The 21,146-nt window shown below is 50.1% G+C and overlaps 1 protein-coding gene and 3 long non-coding RNA genes across 8 annotated transcripts; all 4 read right to left on the bottom strand.

Moving 5' to 3' along the window:
* LOC149916484 (uncharacterized) lies at positions 1 to 2,466 on the bottom strand. Of its 4 annotated transcripts, XR_016470200.1 has the most exons (4): positions 1,669 to 2,466; positions 1,449 to 1,570; positions 668 to 736; positions 1 to 60 (listed from the first exon to the last, which is right to left on the bottom strand). It is a non-coding gene; the product is annotated as an uncharacterized LOC149916484 (long non-coding RNA). The 4 variants fall into 4 exon arrangements; XR_016470198.1 differs by lacking the exon at positions 1,669 to 2,466 and having other exon boundaries at positions 668 to 854; positions 1,449 to 1,658; XR_016470199.1 differs by lacking the exon at positions 1,669 to 2,466 and having other exon boundaries at positions 668 to 788; positions 1,449 to 1,658.
* Positions 2,467 to 2,558: 92 nt separating this feature from the next.
* Positions 2,559 to 6,694, bottom strand: LOC149916483 (uncharacterized). Of its 2 annotated transcripts, XR_016469944.1 has the most exons (4): positions 6,516 to 6,694; positions 4,540 to 5,010; positions 4,347 to 4,439; positions 2,559 to 2,659 (listed from the first exon to the last, which is right to left on the bottom strand). It is a non-coding gene; the product is annotated as an uncharacterized LOC149916483 (long non-coding RNA). The 2 variants fall into 2 exon arrangements; XR_016469943.1 differs by lacking the exon at positions 2,559 to 2,659 and having other exon boundaries at positions 4,075 to 4,439.
* A 514-nt stretch (positions 6,695 to 7,208) lies between these two features.
* LOC149916482 (rho GTPase-activating protein 32-like) lies at positions 7,209 to 16,238 on the bottom strand. The gene is made up of 15 exons (XM_090148544.1): positions 16,087 to 16,238; positions 15,757 to 15,834; positions 15,019 to 15,096; positions 14,212 to 14,334; positions 14,019 to 14,096; positions 13,286 to 13,367; positions 12,439 to 12,582; positions 11,800 to 11,902; positions 11,111 to 11,243; positions 10,511 to 10,593; positions 10,053 to 10,160; positions 9,551 to 9,696; positions 8,945 to 9,057; positions 7,916 to 8,228; positions 7,209 to 7,725 (listed from the first exon to the last, which is right to left on the bottom strand). Exons 3-15 carry the CDS (start codon positions 15,070 to 15,072, stop codon positions 7,298 to 7,300), a joined length of 1,908 nt encoding a protein of 635 aa, XP_090004670.1. The 5' UTR covers positions 15,073 to 15,096; positions 15,757 to 15,834; positions 16,087 to 16,238; the 3' UTR covers positions 7,209 to 7,297.
* A 2,156-nt stretch (positions 16,239 to 18,394) lies between these two features.
* Positions 18,395 to 20,203, bottom strand: LOC149916481 (uncharacterized). Its single transcript, XR_016469942.1, has 4 exons — positions 20,120 to 20,203; positions 19,900 to 20,021; positions 19,115 to 19,183; positions 18,395 to 18,508 (listed from the first exon to the last, which is right to left on the bottom strand). It is a non-coding gene; the product is annotated as an uncharacterized LOC149916481 (long non-coding RNA).
* Between the last annotated feature and the right edge of the window lie 943 nt (positions 20,204 to 21,146).

The following is a 21,146-nucleotide window of genomic DNA, read 5'->3' as shown; positions in this document are numbered from 1 at the left end:
GTGTAGAAAGTCCAGGTGACAAATGCTCATTTCGTCTGGGTAACGCTTCCATGGTCATGACTGAAAAAAAAGAAGCATGCAACCCCATAAAATGTACCTTTCTGCTCTTTCTGTCAGCACGACATCTAAGATGAGCATTACACGTCCCTGCTACTGACTGAAAATTCATCCAAGTCTATGTTCCACACAGCTTCATCTCAGTGCCAAAAAGAAACATGTAAACAGATGTTCAGAGGATTCTTTGTGCAGATAAAAGTGCGGGGTGCATATGTATTCTCTTCTGTAATAAATATTAGTTTAGAATCCAAAGGTAACTTTTCAAGAAGCAGTATGAAAGAAAGGTCAGTCAAAAGGAAATACGTGATTTTCATCTATTTTCATCTAAAAAATCCTTGCTAAACCTCTTCCCATCAAAAAGGAAGCATGCTGGGCATTGTTAGCAGCAGCTCAGAGAACATCTTGCACCACAAAATGCAGCACATGCTTTTTTGCTCACAGGCCCCTCATGTCTCTAATTTGTGTCAGATTCACTCAAAATGACCACGTGGACCAGAACAGCCATTTGGTTCTGCTGAGGTAGGAACCCACTGCTGGGATGTCACACAGTCCCGTTTCCCCGCTACTTCCAGCCCTGGGGGGAAAAGGAAGAGCAACTGACTTCACCTACCCAGACTTCTGCACGGCCTCCAATATGGTCTCACATCACACGGAGAAGCATGGTGGAGAGCTCTGGCAGCTGAAGAAATCAAGGTTGCCTCTAAGATCCTGCTTTAAATCCACATGACTTACTGCCCATAAGACGTGAAAGACAAGGTTAAGATTAAAAAGCCTCCAATCCCCGTGGATGTGGCTGCCTGCAAAGACAACAGTTGCCTGCTCTCCAGCAGGGTGATGCTCACCCAGCAAAGCACTCACCAGCACATGTCTTTCATAGAAACATAGAATTAGCAAGCTTGGAAAAGATCTCCAAGATCATCCAGTCCAACCATCCTTCCACCAACATTTCCCACTAAGCCACGTCCCTCACGACAACATCTAATGTTTCTTGAACACCTGCAGGGATGGTAACTCTATCACCTGTCTGGGCAGCCCGTTCCAGCGTCTGACCACTCCTGTGGAGAAGTTTTTCTTAACATCCAACCTCAATCTCCCCTCATGCAACTTCAGGCCATTCCCACCAGTCCTATTACCACTTACACAGGAGAGGAGGACAACACCCACCTCGACATAACCTCTCTTCAGCTAGTTGTAGAGAGTGAGGAGGTCTTCCCTGCGCCTCCTCTTCTCCAGACTAGATGATCCCAGTTCCCTCAGCCGCTCCCCATAAGACTTGTGCTCTAGATGCCCTGCAGCTTCACTGCTCTTCTCTGGACACATTTAAGGCTTTCACTGTCCTTCCTGTAGTGAGGCACCCAGAACTGAACAAAGTACTCAAGGTGAGGACTCACCAGTGCTGAGCACAGGAGGATGATCGCTTCCCTGCTCCTGCTGGCTCCAGTTCTTTGCATTGCACTTCCAATCTAAACCGTTCCTTCTGCGGTAGCGCTTGCATCCTCACTTAGGGCTGGAGCTCAAGAGGTCAACACAACAGAAAAAACACAACGTGCAACTGGAAGACATGACTCAAAGCTCACAAGACTCAACTCTCTGACCTTGGGCACAACTCACCAACCAAGAGCCAGGCCTTGCCAACTTGGCAGATCTGAGCATGCCAGAGGGGATCAGATCACAAAGTGTCCATTTCAATTGCAGCTTCATGTAGGGAAGAAAACCTGCTAACAGGCATGAATGAATTCACTCACAAGCTGCACAATGAGTCTGTTCTTCATTAAAAAAACCACATGGATTCCTAATCCAAAAAGAGAACGGCAAGAGTTAATACCGATGGAAGAGGTTCCTGGTCCAAAGCCTCATCCTCTTACCCAACTTTCCTTGCCTCGTACTCTTCCCCAACTCCTGGGCGATGCCCACAGGCTTAAATTCAGACCTCAAATTCATAGGACTACTGTATAATCAATGAAAATTATATAAAGGAATTTTATATAATCAAATGATATTAAGATGTTATAATAATGAAATAAGCAAGAGTTAGGCACAGCAAGACAAAGAGAATAAATAGGATGCTTACCCGTGTTGTGGGCTCGCTCAGGAAAGACCAGTGGAGTGGATCTTCCGAAGAGAGAGAGATCCTTCCCCACTGGTAGATTGTTTTATATTGTATTATTTTGCATTCCGATATCATAGTTAGTAAAATAAGTTTACCTCCATAGATTGTTGCCGCTGTTTTTTTCCTTTTCCCCCTTCCTTCCCATTTTGTGGGGCCAGGCAGGGGGTGGGGAGGGCAGGGGCCTACTGCCCCCTGTCACGGGCATAAACTGATCTAGTTAATTCCATGACACTCGTCAAACCAGATTGTCTCAGTCAAAGGATGGTATGCTATCGCTCTCCACTTGTTTGGGTTGCCCTTGCTGGACCCATCTGTATACCAGGCATCTTCAGGGATAGGATATTTAATATCCTATATTTAATAAAATTAGGTCTCTCATCCCCGCTGAGAATTTGACCAGATCCGGGCCATCAAAGGTATCTTCATAAATCGCTTCCCTTACACCTAATTCACAGATGTAATTTTGAAGGTTTTCCATGGAGGACCACATCCCTGTATGTAAAGGAATATCAGATTTATTGGGCCATACCATACAGCAGGCCGCCATTAACCATTCTATTATAGAATGGTTTTCATCATTGTATTGATTACCTGCATATAATCTCTGTCTAAGAGCAGGATGGACGGTCATTGTGGCCAATTTGGCTATTTCCGGGCCATTCATCAGAACACTTTCTGCCCCAGAATCCCATAGTCCAAGCTGGCACACTTTCTCTAGCTTTCTGCCTGAATCGTTGGACTAAGTCCATCAGTTCTGTTGCCGTGTACGGTCGGGCTGTTACATGCAAGTGGGTTTGAACGGGGGGCCACTGATCAGGCGGCACCCCCGCCGGTCTGTCCTGTACCTTTTTTGTTTTTTGAGTTATAACAGGACGGACTTCTAGTGCATCCGTCAAAATTGGAGATTCAAGATCAGATTTAGATTGTTTATTTTCCTGATCAACACAGTCCGTTGATAACAGGAGCCTGGTCATTGTTTATTGAAATATTACGGACTTGACCTATTGGAAGATGTAGAATTGAGTTTTTTCCTGTTAATATGCCAAGTTCCTGTTCTAACTTTTCAATAGGATCTTTTAAAAGTTCATTTTCGTTCACTAAAGTATTATTCCTTATTTCAGCATTGTTTAAAGCATTTAACAGTGGCCATGCCACTGTAGAAGCAGCTAATTGTCTTTCTCTTGTGAAAAATGTATCTTTGCCTAGTCCCTGAAAGTAATCTGCTAGGCGATATGGGGAAACATTTCCCACAACACGTAGAGGACCCCATTTTTCAATGATAGTTGACAACTCATAATAAGGGGATCCCGCAAATCCTGGCATCTGCCCTGGAATTATTTTATCTAGGGGGGTAGTGTTCTCCCCCTTGAACATTTACAGAAATTCCAAAGAAAGGACATAGTGTAAGTTTTAGTTTATTCGGCTTGCCTGCCTGGCTCACCAAGTGTATAATCAATGAAAATTATATAAAGAAATTTTATATAATCAAAAAATATTAAGATGTTATAATAATGAAATAAGCAAGAGAGTTAGGCACAGCAAGACAAAGAGAATACATCGGATGCTTACCCATGTCATGGGCTCGCTCAGGAAAGACCAGTGGAGAGAATCTTCCAAAGAGAGAGAGAGATCCTACCCACAGCTCTTAAATGGGTCTAGGAGAGGTGGAGCCATGCACCACCCCTCCCTGCAGCACAGGTGAATTGCTTTCACCTGTGCTCCCAGGGCTGACTCATTGCTCGCCTCAGGTGATAAATCAGAGGTTCAGGCCCTGACTCAGCAGTTCCCATACAGACTCCTTTCACAGGACTCAGTCAAAGAGGATGTCACACTTGTTCCACACACTCAAACTGACTGAGCAGTGGTATCACAGTCACTTAAAACACACGGAAGCATCCAAACCCAAGCATGCACATTCCCTCTTGTGCTACTGGTGCCCACAGCTCACCTTCACACCTCTGGGGATTTCTGGTGTTTTACACTGATGCAGCCTCACTATAGCTCCATGGGTGTCACACAAGGCCTGCAGGACCTCTTTCTCCACAAACCCCATCTGCAGGCACTGGTTCATAGGGCTCACCACCCACCCTTCTGAGCAAAAGCAAGCACTAAGAATGAGAGCAAAGTGCACTGGATTTGACCTGGCCTGGTCCCCAAGCCTCAGTCCTGCCAGACATACCCCGGTGCGTAGACTCATCCCCAAAATCTGACTGGACATTGTCATTCTGCAAACGCCCCATCCCAGCAGCAAGGGATCAAAGCATTGGGACAGCTGAAACAAAAATGTCATGAAAGTTTCCTATTAGCACTGATCAAGAACACATCTACCCCTGAGCAACAGGATGGGAGACAAACAGCAGAAGACAACCAACCTGCAGAACCCGCTCCGCTGGGGTTGGTCCAGATGTTTGTATGCTCCCTTCCATGGCCCAGGCCAAGCTTGCTGAGCTGCTCCTCCTTTGTGCAGGGGGAGAGCGGCGCAGATGCTACGTGGTGGCTATGCACAGCATGCCTTTGACTTGATTCTCCTCTCTCCATCTTCCATTAGCAAGCAGCATTTCAAATCTCTCCTTGCAAAAAATCACCTAGGTAAAAAAGAACTGGCAATCTTGCTTTTAAAGTTTCCTTATTTATACAACTTGATGCTTTAAAGCACAAGCTCACCTAGCAATCACCTACCTTAGACAAGCCCAACCTGCAAGGAAAAGTTATTCTTCTGTGTCTGCAGACTTTGCACACATTTCCAGGTGCAGTAGTCAGCCCAGTTCTCAGCACAGCTTTACCAACCACAGAAACCCAGTTTACGCCCGCCGTGCTTTTCTCTCATCTGAAACGCTGCATTGCTGCAAGAAGCAATGAATAAAATCACAGAATCACAAAACTGGGGTTGCAAGGGAGCTCCAGAGATCACTGAGCCCAAGCCCCCTGCAAAACAGGCTCCCTAGAGTAGGCAGCACAGGAAGGGCGCCCAGGAGGGCCTGGAATATCTCCAGAGAAGGAGAATCCACAGCCTCCCTGGGCAGCCCGTTCCAGCGCTCCGTCATCCTCGCCGTGAAGAAGTTCCTTTGCATTTTGGTGCAGAACTTCCTGTGCTCCAGTTTATGGCCATTTCCCCTTCTTCTGTCACCACAGATCGCTGAAAAGATTGCAGCCGTGTCCTTTTGACTCCCACATCTAAGATATTTATAAGCGTTGTTGGAAATAGCCAAATAGTTTTCCAGGACGGTTCTCTGATCTTTGTATCTATCTTTATTCCCAATTGCAATGGCGGGCCTCCTGCAAGCAGGAGAGCGCAGAGAAAACAGTGTTACATCTTTTATCCCCTACTGCCCGACCCTTATCTCTTTCTCCCCGGCTCCTCACTGGCTGAGTACTGCAGGTTCACACTCTTTCGCAACGCTTCACTAATCGTACCAATACCAAGTAAACACAAATCCTTACCACCCAACCACAAATATCTTAATTGGTCGACTGCCTTCTAACAACTGCTTTCTTAACAAACATCTGGTCGTAACTTTTGGATGTCTGCTTTACAACATAGACATAACCTCTTAACTGCTTCATTACCCCCCAGCATTTGTGCCCTTTGCACTGGGTCATTGTTCAGGTCATCCGTCTGTCCTTGCTTAGAGATAAGCTTGGAAGGAGGACAGAGGGCAGTATCTTGGAGCCTGCCTACGGCATCCTAACGTTCCCACAGAGTGGGACAGTTCTGCTTTGTGTAAAGGCCCCGACTCCTTGAGAGTTTGTTCAATGGACTTCACTTCTGCTGGCCTAATGAACAACCTTACAGTACGTTTCCCAGATCAGAATACTATACCCACATTGTTTAGAACATTTAAAGTCTGTTGCAGCTTTGGGAGAAAGAATTGGTCACGTAATTCGGTAACTATGTCTCTAAAATATGTTACCTATATGCATATGGTAATCTTCCTGTCCACGTCAGCTATTTCTAAGGATATGTGACAGCTTCATTCTTTAGATCAATTGCCCTTTTTCAATGTTCAGTGCAGAAACAACACTTTCACTTTCCACAGTATACGGTATTCTTACTTTGCACATCAGCTATTTCTAAGGACGTGCTACAGCTCACTTCTTTAGATCAACTGCCCCTTTCAATATCCAATGCAGAAACACCACTTTCACTTTCCACAGCATTTACCAGAACCACAGAACGACAGGGGGGCTGAAAAGGACCACAACGATCATCCAGCTCCCCAGAACCCCCACACCCCCTCGCAGCCGCCTACAGCCTCAGATCTCGCTAGATCCCCCCCGTCGCCTCCCTGCAGCTTCCTGGAGCCCCGCACGGCCCCTCTCCCCGTCCCGGGACCGTTCTCCCGCACACCTCCGGCACAGCTGTCCTCAGCACTCGCTCCCGTCGCGCCGCGGCTTCCCTCTCGGTGCTGCCCGGACAGCTCCGGCTGCCGCCGCGCTGTCCTGCGGGGCGGCCCAGGCGGCAGGAGCGGCGCTCTGCGAGGAGAGCCGCGCCTCCGACAGCCGGCTCCCAACGCTCGCTCCCGCGCACGGCGGCTCGGCCAACGGCAGCCGGCAGAGCTACCGCGGACCAAGGAGACCCCGGGGGCGGGGCGGCGCCGCCGCTGCCCAATCAGAGGCAGGGGGCGGGGCAAGGGAGATGCTGCTCAAGGTGAGCTCCTCCTGCCGCAGCGTGATGAGGACAGGTCTGCACGGCCAGCTCGTATGTCGGGAGCCAGGAATGGACACGGCAGGAGGAGAGAGGCGTTAGGGAGCAGCCGAGGCTTCGAAATGCATCAAAAAGCCCTGAAAAGCATCACAAAGCCACAGCCAGGAAGCTCGGGATTATCATGAGCAGCATCCAGGATGCTAAACATCATTTGCTACCATACCAGATGGTAGCTGAGCTCTCGCTGCAGACATCCCAAAGCCAGACAGAACGGGAACAAACCCAGAGCTCTGCTGCGCGCACCCCACAGCCATCGCGTTGCAAGCTGGAGCGCCTTGCTCTTCGTTGCATTCGTCCCAGTCTCTGTGAATGAAGACTCGGAAGGCAGTCAAGGCGTTGATTGAGCACGAGCGTGCTTTTATTATTATGTAAAAGACAGGAGGGCGTGAGAGGTCCAGGGTAAAGATGGGACTCATCCTCTCTTGTCACGGAGAGAGTGGCTCAGAGCTCTCAGTGCTGCTGCCCGGTGCCTGGGGCTGGAGGCCTGATTCTAAGTCCCCCTCCAAGAGGCTCGGCTTCTCCTCAGCGACGCTGACCTGCTCCTGCGTGGAGGTGCTGCTGTCGGGGCACTCGGACTGTGCTTGGGCTGGGCTGCACTGCAAAGGCACTGGGTCACAGTCCAGGCTGGTGACTGTGGTGTCCAGCAGGCTCAGGTCAGCATCTTCAGCACAGCCGGGAGAAATGAGGGCGTGAACTTGGATGAGCTCCTTCTCTCCATCGCTGTTGTTATGTGGAAGGCTGTCATCTGAACCACAGTGACTCGTGCTTCCTAAGAGCCCTCCATCGATGGAAGCACACAGCGCACCATCGCTACTTGCCCCGGCTCTTCTGGGTAGACAAGGGCTCGATTCACCTAGGAAGGATACACAGGGGTTAGTGTCAAACTTTCACAAGCTGAATTATGAAAGTGGCTCTTGATCAGGGGTGATCTGAAGATGCTAGGTATAGGTTGGAACGCTAGAAGGAGATACAAGTCCACTTGTATTGCATGAATTCTATGTCGCTGAAAAGCAAGGCTTTGAAAGCTGGATTCGCACCCTTACCTGCCAGCACCACGACTTCTGTCTCTGAGGGCTCCCTGGGACTGCGCTGCAGTCGGCGTTTGGCCACAGAGGATGGTTTCCGCAGGCTGAAGCAGGAACGCCAACTGCCAGCTGGTGATTCCTTCGTCTTGCTGGGTGGACGTTGTCTGGAGAGAGAAAACAGTGACTGGTGTGAGTCGTGCGTGGTGCGGGGTGAGGGAAGAGCTGCACTGAGCTCTTGCCAACAGTTGCTTGTTCCTGGCACCGCCTGGTTTCTGCTGAAGCACAGCTTAGAAACTCGCTCTCTTTCAAGCAGTTGAGGACGGTTCCACTCCTATAGCTCAGCCCTGAAGTTTTGCTGGCTAAATTCCCCTAAACTGTGTCAAGCAAGATGCAGAGCACGTGAGCAAAGGCTCCGCGGCTGTACAGGACAGCATCTAAGGGATGGCTCTTCTGGAGCCAGCAGGCGTAACTGCTTTCTGAGGAACCGTGCAGCCATAAAGGAAATTCAAAAGCACCTCTGACTCTGACATCAACACCTCGTCGGCCCCATCTCACCGCCAAGTTTAGTTTCTAGTGCCAGCAGGTCTGACCAACAGCTCTGCTTAGAGGAGAACCGGAACTGGTTTCAGGCATGTGGCCCCGACAGCTGGAAAACCCCAACGTTTCAAGGTAGAGCCAGCTCAGGCCAGGGTAGACGTCAGCATGGCTTTATACATCTCGTGACTGCGTGCCCAGCAAGGAAGGAATGGCAGCCTCGTGTGGCTAAACCGAATATGTTAGTTGAATCTCAGAGTCCAAAGGGAGCAGAGATTCACTGCAACAATTCACTTCAGGCACCGTTACTTTAATTTAGCTTCCACATGTTTTGGCGCAAGAAACAATGGGGGAAAAAAAAAAAACAACAACACAACCCACCCAAACAATGATGATGGTTGCTGGAAAACAAAGTCCTCTTTACCTTTCAGATGGAAAGTTGATAATTGTGTGGAATTTCCCCTGTACAGCTGTGGGGCCTTCTTCCACTTCTATGTCCCTGCTCTGTGTCACAACGGAAGAGCTGCTGTGGCCTCGCCTATGAGCCTGTGCCTCCTCCAGGGTGAGCAGCTCTGTGGCAGGAGAAGACACCCACGCAGACTTGGGCCCTGAGAGAGAACCGTGCCCTGTAAGGGAAAGCCACAGGTAAGAGCGAGGATCACAAAGCAGCACCACAGCCATCACAGTTCTGGGGGAGATGCTATAGTTTTCTCAGACCTGCTTATCTGAGCCACTAGAAGAAGAGGAGGTCAGAATAAGCAGGTGGTCAGAGGTATGTTTAAGGCAGAGGACAGAGTCATAATTAACAAGAGCAGCTCACTGTATCGAAACGGGCAAAGAAAAACCCTAGAAAGCGGGGGCAGGGCACTCAGAAAGCTTCACTGCCACACTTTCATCAAGCTTCACTTGCATGCAAAACATCGTAACGACAGTGACGGTTTTTTTCTCATTGTATAGTTTGGACTTGGACATTCTCAGCATCCAGCAACAGGATTCTAATCTAGGCCCAGAAGTCTGCTGTCCCCTCGATAGAAAAAGTGTATTTCAAAGATCTTGGAGAAGGCCTGGATTTGATCAAGGTGTCTGATCAAGATAAAGCTCATGGAGGAAGACACTCACCTGCTCCATCTGCCATGTCTGATCTGGATTTGGAGCAGAAGAGGACGTCTGCGTGGTTGATGATGAATTCCACCACAGCCGACTGCGTCTGCAGTTCCATGCAGGCGGCTCTTCCGCTGGCGCAGGCAGACTCGTTCTGCTGTGATCTGTAGAAAAGGCAGATTTTAGCATTCATTCATCCAAGATCCAAGTTTCCCCAAGTCTGGATTGTTGCAGCCAAAAGCTGTCAAATTGGGCTCCGGAGGCTTCCGCGGTGATGCCGCTGAAGAAATTCTCCTGGCTGATCAAGGACACGCCAGTCCCATCTAAACAAGAGGGCAGAAATTGTCATCTAGAAATTTTGCCCGTGCGGTTGGAGAACAGCCCAGGCTCTTGCTCTGCCGTCAGCCACTTACTACACAGTGTACAGGAGAAGAGCACATTCGATGGAGAAAAAGGTAGATTGCATTTTTTTCTGGAGAACAGATCCAAGCAGTGTGTTGAAATGGAGAAAGAAGTTTACCTTAAGAGGTTTGGAGCCCACACAATCGCTAAGTTCTTAGCGTGCATGTTTGTCACGGAACAGTTCCCAGCTAGACGAGCCAAGTGTCTCATCAGGTACTCCAGTGTCCTGGAAAATAAGAGAGGCAAATGTTCAGCACCAATGAGCACGCCGTGCTGCAGTTCACAGAGCAAGCCTCAATGCATGTTATTGCTACTGTCACTGAAGATGAAGTAGATCCAACTTGACTAAGTGCCGCGCTGCGGCACCAAGCCCCAGCACAGCACAGCCGCAGCCACCAGCTGCACCAACTGTGCCCCCGTGCCCAGGAACCGACCCAATAAATTAACCCCGTGTAGCCTTAAACTGCTTCAACATACGCAGGCATCATGTTGCCAGCATGAGACAAGCCTGGAATCACACCACTGCCCTCTGAAATGCAGCACAGCTGAGCTCAACAAACTGAAAGCAGCACTGACCTGTAGTGAGGAGCGGGCAGCTGCTGGATGACGTCCTGCATTCTGACCAGCTGCTCCTCATCTGTAGCGGCACCAACAGCCTCCTGGAATAGTACAGAAAGGCACTGAGACACAAATCAGGCTAGATACCTGCCACAGGGTCGGGAACTATGGGGACAGCGTGCAGTTGGTCTGCGCCGAGACAGATTTTACGCCTTCCAGGAGGCATCTGGGGAACATAGCGGCACGCAGCTGGTGCCATCAAGGCCAAGGAGTCCAAGCAGTGGGCCGGTTTACAGCCTGATTGTGCAGCTCAGCTTCTCAAGCTTCAAGTGCACTTTGCTATTAATCCCATTCCCATTCTATAAATACTTGGGGAATAGAAAAACAAAACAAAAGAAAAAACAAAAAACATGAATTCTCGCAAGCTTTGCGAATGTGGAAATAACCGCCTCCTGGGACCACCAAAAATGGCATCCGTATGATGCATGATGTGGCAAAGACATACGAGTAAACCCCACGGGGCTAACAGAAAAAGGGCCTCAGAGCTGGGGCACTGCTGCAGCCATCTCCCAAGAGGCCCAGGGAAGAGGTAAAGGAAAGACGTTGCCTTGTGCTTACCGAGAACTTGTCATACAGCTGGTTGGTCAGCAGAGGGTTCGGGAGCTCCCTGAAGTACATTTTGCAGACGGAGCTCACGCTGTGAGTGTCACGGACAGTTAGCTCAGGAATCTGCTCAGACTCAAATTCTTGGCTGGAGAGAAGGACACAAAAACGGGCGGGGGGGTTGGGAAAGAGGAAGACAAGTCAAAAGCCACACCAAATATAATCAAGCATTGGAAGGGCTTCCCGATTAACAGGAGAAAATGAACACTCAGTCACCAGCACCACATGAGCCATGCTGGATGAGATGTTTCCAAAAGGAGACCTTTTCGTTTTGCTAAGGCATTTCCTGTGACTCTGACAACTGGCTGCCTAGCCTACAATCCTAAGCAAGGAGCCCGGAGCAGCAAGGAGGAGTGTGGGCTGCTCCAAAGGGCTCTGCAAACAGGAGGAAACGGGAATGAGAGCTGGCAGCGGTGACACCGCAGTCCCCCACAGCCTTCCAGTGCTCTGAAGGACAGAAGGAGAACTTCCTGCTCCAGCAAGTCTGCTGAACGCCCTGTATTCCTATCAAACAGCGACAAGCCTGGCGCACCACCGCTGAGCGCACGCTGCCTGCACAGAGCTGCCCCACGGCGCAGGCCTCTGAGCACCCGCAACAGGGCACGCGCCCCTACTGACCGCTGTGTCAGTCGCAGCACTCTTACCGCAGTCTCTGGATGTTGGACGCAACGCCGGACAGCCGGTATATCCCCTGCACCACGCCGTGCTGCTCAATGAACTCGGCGCAGCTCTGGAGGACCTGGGGGACTAAAGAACACGTGGCCAGCGGTTACTTGAGCTCCTCATTCAAGTCCTGGTTCAGGCTGTGCTCCTGTCAAATCTCATCCACTAAGCCCAGCCAGGCTACTGCTTAGTTCTTCCTTACAGAAGAAAGCTGTCCAAGACGAGGAAACTGGACAGACATGTGTTCCTTGCCTTCAAGAAGTGTAAGGACCTAGGAATCAGCCTAGAGAAAGTAATTCTGGGGAAGCCGGAGACACTGCAAGTCCCACCACAGCTCCATGGGAATGAAAGGAGGTGGGAAATCTCATGTCCAGGAGAGCTGGGAAACTGATGCAGGACACTCTCCTTGGCCAAAAGGCTTCCCTTCTTTTCAGGCTAGCGTGGGATTGGCTTACAGGCTTTGGTTTAAGCAAATACAAACGTGCTTGTTTATCTTTCAGCCATCAACTTCCATTACACGTTTCTCCATCGGTACCAACCTGCCCCTTTGCTAGATATGACCTCCCTTTCATCTTTAGATGCCCAACAGAGGAAGATCTCAGGAATGGGCTGTCCCTTACCATCGCGACCAGAGTGGAGAAGATGCTCTCCCAGGTCACAGCCAAACACCTTTTTCTTCTCCACCTCCCGCTCTTTCGGTTTCTTTGGGCGGGCCTTCACCAAGGAACGAAGGAAGGTGACGAGCTTGCCACATTTCTTTGGCACTGCACAACAGGAAGAAACCAGTTCATTTCAGGTTTGGCTCAGTTGGACAAGGCCGAGCATAACACATTCTACAGAGCACGTCAAAACGGGAAGAACGTTACCAAGTACATACAAAAACGGATTTTCTCCCATCCCTGCAGGAGGAGCCAAAGGCCAGGTTGGATGGGGCCCTGGGCAGTGGGGTCTAGTCTCGCATTAGATGTGGAGGTTGGTTGGCAGCCCAGTCTGAGGCAGGGGGGTTGGAACTTGATGATCCTTGAGCTCCCTTCCATCCCAAGCCATACTAGGAGGATTCTATGATTTCCCCAAGTCCACTCATAAACACGGGAGGATCGGGCCAAATCTCTGCGCGTTCTGATGGAGTTTAATGCACTCCTCTTGCTTGGCTTGCTCAACTTGGGGATTAAGGATCCTCTTGAAAAGCCACGTTCTGATCAAGCATATCACTAGCACAACCAGGCCTCTAGCTGTCCACCAGGGACACTGGCTGTTCTCAACCTCACACTGACTCGCAGGAGAACTGCCTTTGCCCTCCTTCATTCTCATTGCCTACAAAACACCAGCCATATGCCCCGTGATATGCCTGAAGGATCATCAGCACAGACTATAACACGGGATGGATAAAGGAGGTATTAAACACAGAACACACCCAAAAAGAAACGCCATTTTGCTTCCCTGCACCATCAAATGCAACATCTGTACCTGGCTTTGGCACTGAACTGAGGAGAGACTCCGGAATTTTTCCATTGATGAGCTCCACGCACTCACTTGGGAAAAATCCAACCTGTAACAAGAAAAAAAAGAGAGGTGCAATACTGAAGGCAGCATTTCTCAGACCTGAACTGTTCAACCAAAAGCCACCTAACATTTTCCTCGGAACGTGCTTGCCTGACGCTCCGTAAGACTATCCAACAAAAAGTGGCCTGCATAAAAGTAATAATTATTCAACGTTTGCAGCCAAAAGACCTACAAAACAAATAATTGCTTCTGTAGAAGATGTAGAAGAAGAAAGTTCTTGCTGACTGAGATGCAGCTGCGATCCCCAGCTCCGAGCTACCCAGCGTTCTGCAGCCAGCAGCAGCAACAAGCACGCGGAGGGTCTGTTACCCTACCTCGGCTGACAGGCAGTAACTTCCTAAAAGACACTAACTTCACGTTCTGCATGGGTGCAAGCAAAATACTCTGAGACACTGAAACACTGTCTTAGCTGCTGTATTTCCAAAGGTGGGGTTCAGTGGCCGTGACCTGATGCATATTGTGAAGGCTCTTGCTTCTAAGTGAATTGAGGAAGACAGTTTCCTACAAAGACCATCTCTGACACCGACACAGGGAAAATGTTTACATCCATGAGCCCTCCTGTGCAGGCAGCACAGCTCTTAGCCGAGATTCCCGACCTGACCGAAGTTGCGCTCTCAAGTCTGAAGCTTGTGCCTACCTGAAAGCCATGCTTGCCTCTCCACCAGGGGGTCAGCTCCTTTGGTGGCATATCAGTAACGCACACAATGTCTCCCACCTGCAAAAGACTGCAACCTCACCAAACATTCTGAAGGTATCTGAGAATATTCCTGATGCGTTCACACCTTATACTCTCCTGTACATGACAACTAGGAACGCCCTTAACTGCTTACCTCAAAGGAGAGTTCATCCGGTGTCTGGGCAACGTATCTCTTAAGAACATGGGCAGCAGCAACAGCTGGAATGTTTACAGGTGACTCCTCGTGGATCAGCTGGGGCTTCCCATTGTTCTCAGTCTGAAACAGAGAGCACAGGCCATGGTGAGGAGCTGAGGACAAATGAGGACAATTTCAGAGCAAGGAGCACATCTGCAGAGAAAGATCCTTATTGTGAGTGCTTAACAAGAAACTGCAAGTCTAATAACAGCTGTTTCTCTTCCCGACGTGCAGCAGTATCACCAGGCAATGCAAAGATGCGTCTCTCTCTACCCAGACTAAGAGGACAAACACCCCAACCGAGAGGACTCCTGGAGTTTTATAAACTTGCCACACTTGCAGTACTGTCTTGCCAAAGAGGAGCGTAAGAGTCTGCTTGCTTCCTGTAACCTATTGCTTGGAGACCTCAGCCATGGACTGGACACAGGAGCCGGTCCACTGACCCAATCCTTGGCTCACTACAAGTGCCTGCTTCCCTTAACTTGCTGAATATGAGAACTTGGTCTTTGGGTGACAAAATCCAGGCAGGATGGGGAAAATGCTTCTGCATGTTTATAACGCTCGATCTGATTCTGTCGGTACTATAACGTCCACGGCCATCTAGATGCTCGTAGCAAGGACATGAAGCTTTTCAGGCAGCTTTTCAGTGACACCGATAGAGCTGGAACGATTCTCCCTCTCTTGAAAAGCAGGAGAGCTCATCTGCAGCTCACTCTGCCGGCTCAAGTCAGCAGAACAAAGACCAATCAGAGCTTCATACTCTACCTCCATTTGTGCCAGGTCAGGCCCACAGCTGATCTCGCTGCACGCGATGCCCATCACAGCAGGCACGACAAGCTGGAACTGAAAAGAAACACACTTCTATTTTCTCTGTTCACACACCACGGTATGGAGAGACTTCTTCAGAACTACCCTCAGTTACCCACTGGCATAGGCAGGTGTTCTAGAAACAACCACTTCGTTCAGTCAATTCAAACGAGACAGCCTATTGCGCAGCAGTTTACCAAGTCGCTATCCCTCTGCTAGCAGATGGGGACTCCGGCACAAAGCAGCAGATGCGCTTGCTCAGAGCACTCCGACAGCGCAGTAGCAGGGCAGTGAGAGGAGTCACTGCTGGAGGTGGATCTGCTCCCCAGCGGCCGGCTCCCACCAGTTCACCTCCAGCGCCGGCCGCAGCCTTGCACACAGATTTCCTCTGCTTGCATCTCTGCTGTGCTCCCCACAGCTGTCATGCGCACACGCAGCCGAAGCACGCATGCTCGTGGTCACGTTGTGCAGCCCTGCACAAACTGGGACTAGGACTCCTTGCCTAAGGGATTGGTTTCCTAAAGATTAGCCGGTCACAGCATCACAGACAGCATCCTTCTGAGGGCTGAGCTGGAGGGAAAGTGGAATAACTCTACACGTGACCGGTGTCCTGTCAAGGCTGGATGAGGCTGTGTTACTAAACACGGTGCGACGCGGGCTGCAAAACCACGTGGGGGGACAACGCGTGGCACATACCAGGCAAGAGATCAGAACAAGTTCCTTGAAGCCGCAGCCGTTTCTTGTCACTTTGCTCTGTTCTTCCGCGAGCAAAAGCTGCATCAAAGGAGAAGGCAGAGGGCGGGGAGAGGAGAGAGAAAGAGCTGATCAGTGAGCTTGCACAATTTAACAAAGAAGACAAGGGAAAAGCCCTGAGACAAATGCCACCTCTATGCTTTGGAATGTAGCTACTGAGTGAAAATTATGTCTGATGGTCAAGAGTAAGCAGCATGACACTACCAGCTCCGCCAGCCAGCAGCTTTCAACACCTCACTGTCCACCCGTCTATCTCACACTGTCTCAGCTTACCTACAAGATGCTGCACAAGACGGTGTGAAAACGAAGGTACTCAGTCGATGCACAAGTGCAACAAGCGAGCTGCTCAGTCAGAGCTCAAGCGCTCCAATGAAGGGACGCAGCAGGCACTGCTCCTCCCCTCATTCTAGCTGCTTATGACATCACTAAGGGCCACCAGGCTGCTCCACCATGACAGACAAGGTGAGGAAGCAAGACCACGTCACAAGACCAGAAGATTCCAACACTTCAACATTCTAGAATCAGAGGGCGGTTGGAATTCTACCTCAGCCAAATCCTGGAGAAGCTGGCACGGGGTCGTCATGACCAAAGCGCAGGACCCGGCACTTGCTCTTGTTGAGCCTCGTACAACCGGCCTCAGGCCATCCTTCTGCAGGGCCTTCCTACCCTCGGGCAGATGGACACTTCCTCCCAGCAGCATACCTTGCAGTGCAGGGCCTACATAAAATCCACACTAGAGTCCTTTGTTTCATTCAAGAGCACGTTACAGCACGTATCTATTTCACTGTAAGGAAATCAAGGAAGAGACGGGAGAAACACAGAACTGCTACGAGACTGCTATATACATTTCTTGCCCAAGTGGATTTTCGCCTTTTTGCTTCCAGGACGACCTCATTTTCTTCTCCCCTTCTTGTGGGGAAGCTGCCTCCAGTTCCTGAGGTTCAGGAGACAGCATGAAACACGACACTAAGACAAACGCTTGTCGTGGGCAAGGGGTAGCTGTGCTTTGCCAGGCATACGGCGGGGCAGTAAGTGCCACACGGCAGCCCCAAGCCAAGCCCTGCATTCAGTCACTGTGGCCACAGCTGGTGCATCGCTGCCAGAACGTATCCAAGGATACAGGTGGACGCAGGCACTCCTGCTCCTTCTGAAAAGCCATCCTCTGCAGAGCCCATTAGGTGCTGCTCAGTGCTATGCCAACCAGGCTCCCGTTTACTGCAGCCCTGGGATAAACACGCGTGTACTCTTCTGTGCAGCAGTGAGCTCCAGGGATGAAGCACAGAGGGTAAGCCAACAGAATCTACTGCTGACTCCATCAGCTCCTTCTTCTACCAACCATGGGCAAACACTGTGAGACAGAACACAAGGAGGGAAAAGCACTTCTGCTCACACGCCTGCAATGGAATTCGAAACAGCTACTGCAAGAAGAGCTCGTAGGGTAAACCTAGCCTCAGAGACACAAACGCACCAGGTTCCAGGAAATAGCATGGCACACTGTAGATGAAACGCTGCTTCGTTGCTCGGAGAGCACGCAGCATGCCGCTTTGACAGGCACAGCAGTGCTGCGACGTCCAAGCTGGGCACCAAAACCTCCCCAGCATCCCTGGCCAACGCTGCCAGGGAAATGCAACACCTGCATCCCTATCTGGCCTACGGCACACACACTGGGGGGCTGCCTTAGTCTCAGGCGGGAGGGATTTTTCTTCAGAGTATCTGGTATGATGCTATGTTTGGGTTCTAGGAGAAAAATCACACTGATAACACCCTGATCTTTATAGTTTCTGACAAGCAAAGTTGCACAGAGCCAAGGCCATTCTCAGCAAAGCTCTCAACAAGGAGCTGGGAGGGAACCGAATTAAGACAGCTAACGTAAACTGGCCAAAGGGATATTCCATACTATACGGCAGCAAGTGGAAGGAGTTTTGAAGGGGATGAGAGTACATCTCACTCTCTTTTATTGCTTGGCGGCTAACTGGACAGTGGTTGGCGGGTGGTGAGCCATTGCTTGTACATCACTTGCAATACATTCATATATATATTCAGAACTACTTTTATCTCAAAAACATGAGTTTTACTTCTCTTTTTCCACCCAACACTCTCCCCCATCCCACGGGGAACAGGGGAGTGTGTGGTGCTGAGCCACCCACCGGCTTCAACCACAACAGGGCCACGGGGCAATGGGAGCAAGCACAGAAATAAAACACAGAAACTCGCTGTTCCTTGGGCTCGTGGCTGCCACAAATCTCGTGTTTTAGTGATGCAGAGAACTGTATCTCCAGCTATTGTGTGTCTTGTTAACCACAAGCTCAGCTATGAGCTGTCACCACAAGCAAAAGATAAACGTAAACAGAGGCCCTTATCCACATGTGCCAATCTGGGTGCGAGGAATAAAAGCCCATTGGGCCATGGGCAAAGCAGGGAGCACATAGGCAGGAAACAGGAAGGAGTTGAACTCCAGCTCTCCTACACAAAAGAAAGGGAGAGCTGAGCCAGCACCACAGGAGGAGTTACGACACAGCTTCAGAGCTTACAGAGCCCTGAGATTTCCAAAGGACGGTGCCAGGGTAACTCTCATCATTCCCATGCAGGGGTCTTCCCAGACGCTTCAGCTGCTGACTTCCACTTCCTCTGTCATGTGTAGAAAGTCCAGGTGACAAATGCTCATTTCGTCTGGGTAACGCTTCCATGGTCATGACTGAAAAAAAAGAAGCATGCAACCCCATAAAATGTACCTTTCTGCTCTTTCTGTCAGCACGACATCTAAGATGAGCATTACACGTCCCTGCTACTGACTGAAAATTCATCCAAGTCTATGTTCCACACAGCTTCATCTCAGTGCCAAAAAGAAACACGTAAACAGATGTTCAGAAGTTTCTTTGTGCAGATAAAAGTGCGGGGTGCATATGTATTCTCTTCTGTAATAAATATTAGTTTAGAATCCAAAGGTAACTTTTCAAGAAGCAGTATGAAAGAAAGGTCAGTCAAAAGGAAATACGTGATTTTCATCTATTTTCATCTAAAAAATCCTTGCTAAATCTCTTCCCATCAAAAAGAAAGCATGCTGGGCATTCTTAGCAGCAGCTCAGAGAACATCTTGCACCACAAAATGCGGCACATGCTTTTTTGCTCACAGGCCCCTCATGTCTCTTATTTGTGTCAGATTCACTCAAAATGACCACGTGGACCAGAACAGCCATTTGGGTCTGCTGAGGTAGGAACCCACTGCTGGGATGTCCCACAGTCCCGTTCCCCGCTACTTCCAGCCCTGGGGGGAAAAGGAAGAGCAACTGACTTCACCTACCCAGACTTCTGCACGGCCTCCAATATGGTCTCACATCACACGGAGAAGCATGGTGGAGAGCTCTGGCAGCTGAAGAAATCAAGGTTGCCTCTAAGATCCTGCTTTAAATCCACATGACTTACTGCCCATGAGACATGAAAGACGAGGTTAAGGTTAAAAAGCCTCCAATCCCCGTGGATGTGGCTGTCTGATAAAGACAACAGCTGTCCGCTTTCCAGCAGGGTGATGCTCACCCAGCAAAGCACTCACCAGCACATGTCTTTCATAGAAACATAGAATTAGCAAGCTTGGAAAAGATCTCCAAGATCATCCGGTCCAACCATCCAACTTCCACCAACATTTCCCACTAAGCCACGTCCCTCACGACAACATCTAATGTTTCTTGAACACCTGCAGGGATGGTAACTCTATCACCTGTCTGGGCAGCCCGTTCCAGCGTCTGACCACTCCTGTGGAGAAGTTTTTCTTAACATCCAACCTCAATCTCCCCTCACGCAACTTCAGGCCACTCCCTCCAGTCCTATTACTACTTACACGGGAGAGGAGGACGACCCCCACCTCGACATAACCTCTCTTCAGCTAGTTGTAGAGAGTGAGGAGGTCTTCCCTGCGCCTCCTCTTCTCCAGACTAAATGATCCCAGTTCCCTCAGCCGCTCCCCATAAGACTTGTGCTCTAGATGCCCCGCAGCTTCACTGCTCTTCTCTGGACACCTTTCAGGTTTTCATTGTCCTTCCTGTAGTGAGGCACCCAGAACTGAACAGAATACTCAAGGTGAGGACTCACCAGTGCTGAGCACAGGAGGATGATCGCTTCCCTGCTCCTGCTGGCTCCAGTTCTTTGCATTGCACTTCCAATCTAAACCGTTCCTTCTGCGGTAGCGCTTGCATCCTCACTTAGGGCTGGAGCTCAAGAGGTCAACACAACAGAAAAAACACAGCGTGCAACTGGAAGACATGACTCAAACCTCACAAGAGTCAACTCTCTGACCTTGGGCACAACTCACCAACCAAGAGCCAGGCCTTGCCAACTTGGCTGATCTGAGCACGCGGGAGGGGGCCGCACATCTGACCACAAGCGTCCACTTCCATTGCAGCTCCATTTAGAGAAGAAAATCAGCTAACAGGCGTGAATGAATTCACTCACAAGCAGCACAATAAGTCTGTTCTTCGTTAAAAAAAACACATGGATTCCTAATCCAAAAAGAGAACGGCAAGAGTTAATACCGATGGAAGAGGTTCCTGGTCCTAAGCCTCATCCTCTTACCCCAACCTTCCTTGCCTCGTACTCTTCCCCAACTCCTGGACTCAAAGTCTGTTGCAGCTTTGGGAGAAAGAATTGGTCACGTAATTCGGTAACTATGTCTCTAAAATATGTTACCTATATGCATATGGTAATCTTCCTGTCCACATCAGCTATTTCTAAGGATATGTGACAGCTTCATTCTTTAGATCAATTGCCCTTTTTCAATGTTCAGTGCAGAAACAACACTTTCACTTTCCACAGTATACGGTATTCTTACTTTGCACATCAGCTATTTCTAAGGACGTGCTACAGCTCACTTCTTTAGATCAACTGCCCCTTTCAATATCCAATGCAGAAACACCACTTTCACTTTCCACAGCATTTACCAGAACCACAGAACGGCAGGGGGGCTGAAAAGGACCACAACGATCATCCAGCTCCCCAGAACCCCCACACCCCCTCGCAGCCGCCTACAGCCTCAGATCTCGCTAGATCCCCCCCGTCGCCTCCCTGCAGCTTCCTGGAGCCCCGCACGGCCCCCCTCCCCGTCCCGGGACCGTTCTCCCGCACACCTCCGGCACAGCTGTCCTCAGCACTCGCTCCCGTCGCGCCGCGGCTTCCCTCTCGGTGCTGCCCGGACAGCTCCGGCTGCCGCCGCGCTGTCCTGCGGGGCGGCCCAGGCGGCAGGAGCGGCGCTCTGCGAGGAGAGCCGCGCCTCCGGCAGCCGGCTCCCAACGCTCGCTCCCGCGCACGGCAGCTCAGCCAACGGCAGCCGGCGGAGCAACCGC

This window comes from Phasianus colchicus, chromosome 11, assembly GCF_987193195.1.
Source record: "Phasianus colchicus chromosome 11, bPhaCol1.hap1.1, whole genome shotgun sequence".
NCBI classification, from domain to species: domain Eukaryota; kingdom Metazoa; phylum Chordata; class Aves; order Galliformes; family Phasianidae; genus Phasianus; species Phasianus colchicus.
Note: the sequence above shows the minus strand (reverse complement) of the source record. Positions and strands in the feature narration are given on the sequence as shown.

Excerpts from the sequence above, each read along its gene's own strand:
- LOC149916482 (XM_090148544.1), bottom strand. The coding sequence starts at position 15,072 with ATGGGCATCGCGTGCAGCGAGATCAGCTGTGGGCCTGACCTGGCACAA. Across the intron at positions 14,335-15,018 it reads CTGACCTGGCACAAATGGAG|ACTGAGAACAATGGGAAGCC; the intron begins GTAGAGTATGAA and ends TCTCTGTTTCAG. Across the intron at positions 9,697-10,052 it reads TGGGCTCCAAACCTCTTAAG|ATCACAGCAGAACGAGTCTG; the intron begins GTAAACTTCTTT and ends CCTTTTCTACAG.